This window comes from Leptonotus elevatus, chromosome 9 (assembly GCF_054856555.1).
Source record: "Leptonotus elevatus isolate MCC_2025b chromosome 9, RoL_Lele_1.0, whole genome shotgun sequence".
NCBI classification, from domain to species: domain Eukaryota; kingdom Metazoa; phylum Chordata; class Actinopteri; order Syngnathiformes; family Syngnathidae; genus Leptonotus; species Leptonotus elevatus.
In genome coordinates this window covers 25,076,302-25,085,641 of record NC_141247.1, presented here as the reverse complement: position 1 = coordinate 25,085,641, position 9,340 = coordinate 25,076,302, and the positions used below count along the sequence as shown (strand labels likewise).

General features: G+C 40.1%; 1 protein-coding gene across 1 annotated transcript; it reads right to left on the bottom strand.

Moving 5' to 3' along the window:
* Nucleotides 1-4,286: 4,286 nt before the first annotated feature.
* slc25a5 (solute carrier family 25 member 5) lies at nt 4,287-9,215 on the bottom strand. The gene is made up of 4 exons (XM_086084571.1): nt 8,951-9,215; nt 6,265-6,751; nt 4,689-4,829; nt 4,287-4,546 (listed from the first exon to the last, which is right to left on the bottom strand). Exons 1-4 carry the CDS (start codon nt 9,059-9,061, stop codon nt 4,389-4,391), a joined length of 897 nt encoding a protein of 298 aa, XP_085940697.1. The 5' UTR covers nt 9,062-9,215; the 3' UTR covers nt 4,287-4,388.
* Nucleotides 9,216-9,340: the final 125 nt, after the last annotated feature.

Sequence of the window (9,340 nt, the reverse complement as noted above, 5' to 3'; positions counted from 1 at the left end):
AGATAGATAGATAGATAGATAGATAGATAGATAGATAGATAGATAGATAGATAGATAGATAGATAGATAGATAGATAGATAGATAGATAGATAGACAGACAGACAGATTTTCTATTAAAAATAAGGAATATATAGTTTAAATTAAATGAATTGATTAAATCAACAAAATTAGATCAGTATAATAGATCGAAATGCACAATTAACAACACTGTACATCACAGTTTAGAATAACAACAATAGTCGTAAATTAATGGCTTCTGTATATATGTATACATTCATATATTTAAATGCTTCCATCGGACTTCTCTGTATAATTTAGCGCAGGTGTGCACCACTACAAAACCACAACCAAGATTAAAATAAATACATAAATAAAAATGCCAAATTAACATTTATTTTAGAGTGCTAATCTTGCGGTTAGCAAGTATAAACTCTAACCATCCTGATTCATGACCTTGAATAATATCATGTGTATAATTTTACATCATTTGTCAAAATAGGTCGATCCCAGAAGTAACTGCCTCGTTTTTAATGAAAACATTTTATAATTGTATCATTTATGAACACGCCGGCTTTAGATTTGTATCTAATAATCACGTTTGAATGTTTTCCATCCCCTTTTTGGCCCATTAAAATGTGTCATCCTAATGTCCGTTTAGAGCTTCTTAAGTAGTTAAGGCAGCCAACTGTATGTCATTTAGCAGAGGACTAATGTACAACGCGGACTTTCATTCTAAAATACTTTGTAAGAGATCCAATTTCTTCTTATTTTTGCCTCAGGTAAAGTTTGCAGTAGTAATTGGCACAAATCGAGCTGTGCATGCCTTAAAAAAAAAAGATCTTATAGATGCCAGGAGGAAAAATTCACTAAATTACTTGCAAGATGTTCTGTGAGCATTTATGATGGATTGGTCTCAAATTGGATTGGATCGATGTTCGCCAGCTCCAGAAAGACGTTTGAGAATGAATTCCATATCCTTCATATCCACCTTAATGTACTATATAGGATGCTCTGTTCGCTAGTAAGACGTTTTCAGCACACGAGTAGACAATAGTAGTGGAATTTAAAAAACAACATTACCAGTGGACAAAAAAAAGTTATTCCATTAGTACACTGAATTGTTTTACTAGTGAAGACAAGCAGGAGAGGCTACTAGTGCAAAGACCTTAAAAACTCGATGACTGTTGTAATACCAAGACTGACCTGTCGGGGGCAGCATGCTGCCACAGGGCATCCAAAAATCCTTTAAAATAATCTCATAATTGTTATAATCGGATGACACGGGCCATCAGATTAGATTGACAAGGCTGAAATCTGATTGGACAAAAAAAACAAAAAAAAAACATCTATAGCCAAGGGAAATGCTACCAAATGAGCAGATTAGATTGTTGGGAATATAATTTCATAGAACATATGATAGAATTGTTTAGCAGTTATAACAATTTTGCTTGTCAATGTAAAGTAGTGCTTCTGAGCATGTTTAGGCCTTTCTTTAAGGCACTCTTTTTGCATCACCATGGCAACCTTTTATTTCATGGCGTGGATGAAACAAATGTCAGTGTCACTGCTGAATTTTTCCAACTACTTTCCAAAAACTGTCACTCTGCATGGAAGCCAAACCCTCCTTTGAAATCTTACTTTGAAACCCAGAAATGCTTTAAAACCTAAACGTCACACATTCTGACAGCTGAATTTCCAAAGTAATTTTGTGACAGCTGAAAAAAAAAAAAAAAAAAAAAAATTAGTGATGCTGCTTATAAGTCAAACCGTTTTTTGAAAATTTAGAAAACTCTAAACCCAAAGTCACACTGTGGTCCGAGGAAAGCATCGGTCATGACCCAGCCGTGCCAAAGCGTGACGCAACTCTATTTAACAGCTGACGTTATGCAACAGTTGGGAGACTTTTAATAACCCGCCGTGAGTAAAACATTTCATTCTGTAATCCATTTCATAAGGCCACTAAAGCACCTTTCCGATATCCTTGACATCCAGGTTAAGGTCCATGGACCTGTAGTACACTTTTTGTCCTCACTAATAAGACAATTCAACGTACTAGTTTCTACTAGTAGGATATCAAATAAAAATGTAGATGATAAAATTCTTGCCCTCCTTTTGATATCTGAGTTTTTGTAAGAAATGGTAACCTTTCCCTCAACGTACTCCATTTAGCGCTCATGCTAATGCATCAAGCTAACCCACAGCATTAGACAAACAGATCATGACAATTTGTGCACGTCCTGAAAAATTGCTCGGCACGAAATTAACCACACCTCTTAACGTTATAGTGCAGACGACAAACATGACGTGGCTACTGTCTCTAAAGACATTAGCATTAAGACGAGCCTACAATTTTGTTAATTTGCAAACTGTCAATAAATATAACGTCTTCCCTGATGTACTTCAGGCATTCAAAGTAGTACTGAACTGAATTTGTCGATAAGCCATTAAAAGAAGTCAATTTCCCGTAATCACATTGGGATCACATTTGAAGTCTGCTGGCAACGTGTGACCTCCGCAAGCCGTCCAAGTAGACATCGTGAATGGCCAGAGCGTCTCCTTCAGTAATCCCTGCTTGCTCAAATCGTTTAAGGAGTTCAGGGGCGGCGGGGGGTACGGGGGCATCTCATATAACAGGGGGCGAGGGGGGTTAATTTGGCATCACCTGATGGGATAAAAAGTCACCCGTGGAACAATCCAAACAACATCCCAGCTTAATTTCAAAGGGGTCAAATGTTACGCCTGAGAAGCGCAATACTGAGAAGTCCTGAAACGAGGCCGTGTCCTCTATTAGCGCGACACACACAGCTCGCATTACTCATTTTATACAGTAGAGCTTCTATTCCAGCTTTATTAAGACATTTTTGGAATGAAATATTTATAACATTTCATTCAGGGTTGAAGTAGGGTTTATATTATTGTAAATAAATAATTGATATCAACAACTTTCATTTTTTTCTGCAGGAAATGACAAAAGAGACCGAAGAATTATTATTGAACACATGGAACTGTTAATATATATATAAAAATATCTGACATTTTCTATTCATAATTAACATCCAAAAGACAGTGGATGGATGTTGTACAGATTATGATGATTTGCTGCCAGGTCGGCATTGCAAATGAGAAGCTGTTCCCAATAACCTTGCCTGAATACATAAATGGTAAATGGAGTGCACTAAATTCCATTAAAAAAAATCATAATCAAATAAATTCAATAGTCTAAATAAACTTAAAGGGACCAACAAAAGAGCCTTGGGGAACACCAGAGTTCATCTAGGATGCAAATGTTTTTCATTGTATAAATAGTAATAGCTGTAATAAAATTAAAATTAAATACAAGGTGAAAGCAACTTGTTGCGTTGATTGAATCTTGGCAGGAGATAAAAGTTCATTTTGAAAGTGTGAAATAATCCACAGAGCAGCAAGTCATCCCGACCCTGCCACTCGTGACTCTAAATCCGTCGGCGCAAATTCAAACTTTCTGGCAAGGCGACAGGTGCAAAAGTGTCTCGGACGTCACACGATCCGGGGGCTCAACCTTCGTGGCTGATTTTGGGTCGCCCCCAAATACAACCCGGTTGTGCCAACGCAGCGACACGCTGACGGGGGTCCAAACGTTGACTTGCAAGGGCCACTTTTGATATTATTCACTTTGGATTTATTTATCATGTTAGATGCAATTCATCAGTGTAGATAAAGATGTGCTAAGAAATGATATTATTGTGTTTATATAAATATATTTATTTATTTTTTAAAACAGCTAGGCGATAAAAGAAAAAGTTGAGAATTTGTCAGGATTTTATTTAATTTTTTGTAAAGAAAAATAGCATTTTATAATCTACTTTATTAAAACATGCAGTAATGACAATTCAATATAATATAAAGAATGAATGAATATTTACTGCTATGTAAATAAAGAGTCAAGTAAGCTGCAGTAATATTAGTCATCCTTCGCAGAGGACTAAGAATATGTTTTTTCAATGTGTCAGCATTAAAATAATGGCTTTCAACTCATAAGTCGGGTCACTCGTATCTCGTGTCACCACTGTAATAAAACAATGAATTTAATTTCCGTACGCACCGTGGGCCGCAGAAAAACGAACAACAAACAGCCGTGATATTTACTCATTAACTGCCTTTATTTCTCTTTCTTCAGGCAAATTTCCTGCATTAAGCGGACGACATTCAGGCGTGGGCCAAAAAAACACAACGCGACAAAACAAGAACATGGGCCAAGAGCGCTTCGAAAGATTTCCCCCCCCTCCGTCCCCCCGCCCACCCCCGGTACAACTAGTAGCCAAATACTAGTTGGTCCCTCAGAAATATATTGCAGCACGTCAGTCCAATCCGAATGTACAAGATAATGCGAGAGTGGAAATGAGAAGCATTACAGCACTTTCTTGAGCTCGTCGTAGAGGACCAGCACGAAGGCGCCGCCCATGCCCCGCAGCACGTTAGACCACGCCCCCTTAAAGAAAGCCTTGCTGCCCTCGTCGCGGGCGATCTTCCTCCAGCAGTCCATGGTGCCGCTGTACATGATGTCGGCTGCGGAAAAAGAAGAAAGAAAAAATGCAATTATTATGAACAATCAAATCCATTTCCAAATCCTTTTTTAATTTTTTTTTTATGGAATTGATTCAACAACATTTCCCCGTCAATCAAGTTACTGTAAAAATGTGCAAATCACCTCCTTTGCGCCCGGACTGCATCATCATACGACGGCGGACGGTGTCGAACGGGTAGGACACAAAGCCGGCCACCGCCGTCACCGACTGAGCGATCATCCAGCTCACCATGATGTGAGTGTTCTTGGGGTCGGGGAGCATGCCTGGCAAGGAGACACGCACGCACACACGCTTACAGACGGCAAAGAGTAAAAAAAAAACAAGCAGAACAAAGAGACCAAAAGGGACGTGACAGAGAGAAAGAAAAAAAGGGAAAGATCAGGGAAGAGAGACAGACAAATAGAGAAAAAGACAACTAGTAAGACAGAGAGAGAGAGAAAGAGAAAAGAGAAAAGAAAAAAGACAAGAGAAAGAGAGACAGTTTGACAGACAAAAGGGACAGGAAGAGAGATAGAGACAAAAAGACAGAGAGAGATAGACAGAAAAAAGAGATAGTTTGAAAGAGGACAGAAGAGAGAAAAAACAGACAGAGAAAGGAGAGAGAGACAAAGAGAGATAGTTTGACAAAGACAAAAGGGAAGGAGAGAGAGATAAAAAAAGACAGCGAGATAGACAGAAAAAAGAGAGATAGTTTGAAAGAGGACAGAAGAGAGAAAAAACTGAGACAGAGAAAGGAGAGAGAGACAAAGAGAGATAGTTTGACAAAGACAAAAGGGAAGGAGAGAGAGATAAAAAAAGACAGCGAGATAGACAGAAAAAAGAGAGATAGTTTGAAAGAGGACAGAAGAGAGAAAAAACTGAGACAGAGAAAGGAGAGAGAGACAAAGAGAGATAGTTTGACAAAGACAAAAGGGAAGGAGAGAGAGATAAAAAAAGACAGCGAGATAGACAGAAAAAAGAGAGATAGTTTGAAAGAGGACAGAAGAGAGAAAAAACTGAGACAGAGAAAGGAGAGAGAGACAAAGAGAGATAGTTTGACAAAGACAAAAGGGAAGGAGAGAGAGATAAAAAAAAAGACAGCGAGATAGACAGAAAAAAGAGAGAGTTTGAAAGAGGACAGAAGAGAGAAAAAACTGAGACAGAGAAAGGAGAGAGAGACAAAGAGAGATAGTTTGACAAAGACAAAAGGGAAGGAGAGAGAGATAAAAAAAAAGACAGCGAGAGATAGCTAGACAGAGAGCGAGAGAAAGAGAGAGAGAGTTTGACAGAGACAAAGGGAGGGAGGGAGAGAGAGAGGGTGAGAAAAAGACAAAAAGGACAGAGAGAGAGATAGTTAAGCAGAGACAAAAAGAGATAAAAACAACTAGTGAGAAAGAGAGAGAGAGAGAAGTCAGAGAGATAGTTAGACACACACAAAAGAGAGAGAGGGAGAGAGATAGTCTGACAAAAGAGAGTTAAAAAGAAAGAGAGAGAGAAAGTTTGAAAGAAGAGAGATAGTTTGACAAAAGAGAAAGAGACAAAAAAAGAGGCGAGAGAAAGAGAGATAGTTTGTTAAGAGACAAAAGGGAGGTAGAGAGGGACAAAAAAGAGAGATAGTTAGACAGAGACAAAAGAGAGGGAGAGACAAAAAAGAGAGGTAAGAGAAACAGCGAGAGATCGCAAACGAGCGAGCGAGGCAAGAGAGAGACGCGCGCTGACCCTTGGCGGTGTCGTAGACGCCGAAGTAGGCGGCCCTGTAGATGATGATGCCCTGCACGGAAACGCTGAAGCCCTGGTACAGACCCCTGACGCCGTCCGACTTGCTGATCTTGACCAGGCAGTCGCCCAGCCCTTTGAACTCGCGCCCGCCCCCGGCCTTGCCCACGTCGGCGGCCAGACGCGTCCTGGCGAAGTCCAGCGGGTAGACGAAGCACAGCGAGGTGGCCCCCGCCGCGCCGCCCGACGCCAGGTTGCCGGCAAAGTACCTCCAGAACTGCTTGTGCTTGTCCACGCCGTCCAGGAAAATCTTCTTGTATTTGTCCTTGAAGGCGAAGTTGAGGGCCTGCGTGGGGAAGTAGCGGATGACGTTGGCCAGGTTGCCCCTCCAGAAGGACAGGAAGCCCTGCTCCTTGGGGATGCGGACCACGCAGTCCACGATGCCCTTGTACTGCTTGTCCACAGTGATCTGCTTGCTGGCGTGCTGGACCTGTGGTGGGCGGAGCATAAACCGCGCTCACAATAACGTGACAAAAACTCTTTCCATTTTTTTCCCAATTCTACTGTATTTTCATTCATTCATATGGAGTATGAGGGAAGCGGCTAAATTCGGCCATTTTGATCCATCTCAGGGGGCGGCCATTTTGCCACCTGCCGTCCACTCGCAATGACATCACAGATGCTCAGGGAGCAACCAATCACGGCTCACCTGGGTCGTGATTGGTCGTGACTTGAGTCCTAAGCAACTGTGACAAAATTGCCAGTCAACAAGAAGTGGCAAAATTATATACATAATTATATTATTTCATATAATTATCACTTAAAAACTAATTATGTTATTTAATAAGAATAACAATAAAAAAATTAAAAAATAAAATATATAACTCATATTTTAATTAGTTGGGTCCAGGGTCGAAACATTTCTTGAAGTGTTCAAGAATTTTTTTTTGGGGGGGGAATATTAGGATGACAAATTCACTTTTTTTAAGACAAAAAAGAAGTTGAAATGTTATGAGAATAAAGTTTTTCCAAGAACAAAGTTAGAATCTTTTATATGAACAAAAACAGATTTTGTCAGAATAATAAGGATAAAGCGCTAGAAGTTGTAAAAAGTTTAAGAAGGGAAGAAAGTCCTATTTTTTAAAAAAAAAAAAAGTGCATAACAAAAATACTCAGTTCTCTCAATATTCTAATTAGTGTTCATGTGAAGTACACAACAAGAGCAGTTTGTCCACTTTCGCAATAGCTTAGGACGTTACAAACGTCACGTACGCGCGTTGCCACAGTGCGGGTGTGAACGCGCCTTCACGCGTCTCAAAAGAGTCCAACATGGCGGAATGCAACTTGGGACAGCAACCGTTCCACTGTTCACACGTTCAGATCATCCTTCCTCATCCAAAACCTTGCAGTGACCTTCTAGCGATCAGATTTTCAAATCGTACTTTTAGTCGACATTGTTTTGAACGGCCTTGAACGTAAACACGATATGAAGATCTTTTGGTTCCCTGTGAGACTTTGCGGACCTGTCGAGGCTTGTTTACAAGAATCGCAAGCAAGCAGAGTGCCGATTTTGCAATTCTTTCTTCCTTTCACAAATGTTTCAGCTGTCAAAATATTGAAACTGATGGCGCTCCACAAAGAAACTTGTCCTGCCTTCCGCGTCTGCTATTTTCCAGTCAGCTCTCGTGTCACACTTCAGCAGCGCGCGTTTACGCTCGCGCCGCTTTTCTATGTTTGGTCAGACAGTAGCTGAGGCTGGCACGGCCGCGGATGGGAAGATTACATAACATGCAAATGCTGCGTTTCCTAACCATTGTGGCGGAAGAGATCATCACATGTGCAATGGGAATTGACTCCATTTCACTGAGTTGGCCCAAATCATAAAATGAACCGTCGTCGCCTATTCACGTTTCACAAATTAAGTGATTTACGCCACACCTATTTGGCGCTATCATTGTATTTGCCGGCTCTTTCTTTCTGTTCTTTAAGATGCCACGAGATGGCAGTAAAGAGCAGGCTTATGGGAAAGTAGTAATTGGTGTCAAGGAAAAAATGTGTCAGCTATAGATCTTGATTGATGTTAGATGTGGGCTACGGTTAGCCCGGATAGTTAGTGCAAGTTAAGGAGAGCCTTTGCCGCACGGCACATTCTGGCTTTGTTGCATGAGTGGCTATGAAAAGCCAACAAACAAATATGGCTCTGTTATTGCTTGACAATTGATATTTTATGGAATTTTCCGATATATATATTTATTTCGTGCAGAGAAGAGAGAAACTATTTTATGTGAAAGCGTTTTTTTTTTTCAATTGTGTGATTTTATGAAAAGAGGTTTTGTATATAGTTGACTAAAAAGTTTGCATTTTTGCATTCGTAAATAAGTAGGTTACATTTTAGAGTCTATACTTTTCTACTCAAGTAAATTATTTCAGTGTTATTTATTATTTAGCATAAAGTATATACTTTTTGTGTTTTAAAGTTGTGTTCCGAGAGGCAATTAATGTAAAATATGTGCCTTGGCTACCTAAAAGTTGGGAAACACAGCTCTTGAACGCATCACGACAGGTTAACATCAATAGCCACAAACGGCGAGATTGGCATTTAAATATTTACACATCAAAAAAACATGTTCATAACGTGATTCGGCGCTATATAAACACAATATAATTTCAATGAAGGAATGAAGTGGACCTGAAGCAGAAGTTTGACCCTCTCAATGGGGGCGACGGCGGTCTTGGAAATGGCGGCGGCGATGCCCCCCGCCAAAAAGTCCTTGGCGAAAGAAATGGCTTGTTCACTCATCCTTACGCTTGTCAAAAACTAACAAATATATATAATTTTTTTTTTAACTAAAAAAAACAAAACAATAAATAAATAAATAAAAAGTCGCTGCTGCCCAGCTGCTCCCTCGCCGTCCGAAGTTGAAATGACAGATTTAAAGAGCAGCAGACACCAGGAGAGAAAAGGCCAACTTCCGCTCTTGGCGCTCATTGGTGGAGCTAAAGGAGAGTAGGCGGGGACTACCTCCCTCCCGACATACAACGTTCGTTTCAAGGTTACGAACGGCGACCGAGAAACAAG

Bases quoted from the DNA above. Each gene is read 5' to 3' on its own strand.
- slc25a5 (XM_086084571.1), bottom strand. From the start codon at position 9,061: ATGAGTGAACAAGCCATTTCTTTCGCCAAGGACTTTTTGGCGGGGGGC. The intron at 6,752-8,950 runs GTCCACTTCATT...CGCCCACCACAG, and splicing joins GGGTCAAACTTCTGCTTCAG to GTCCAGCACGCCAGCAAGCA. The intron at 4,830-6,264 runs GTCAGCGCGCGT...TCTCCTTGCCAG, and splicing joins CGTCTACGACACCGCCAAGG to GCATGCTCCCCGACCCCAAG.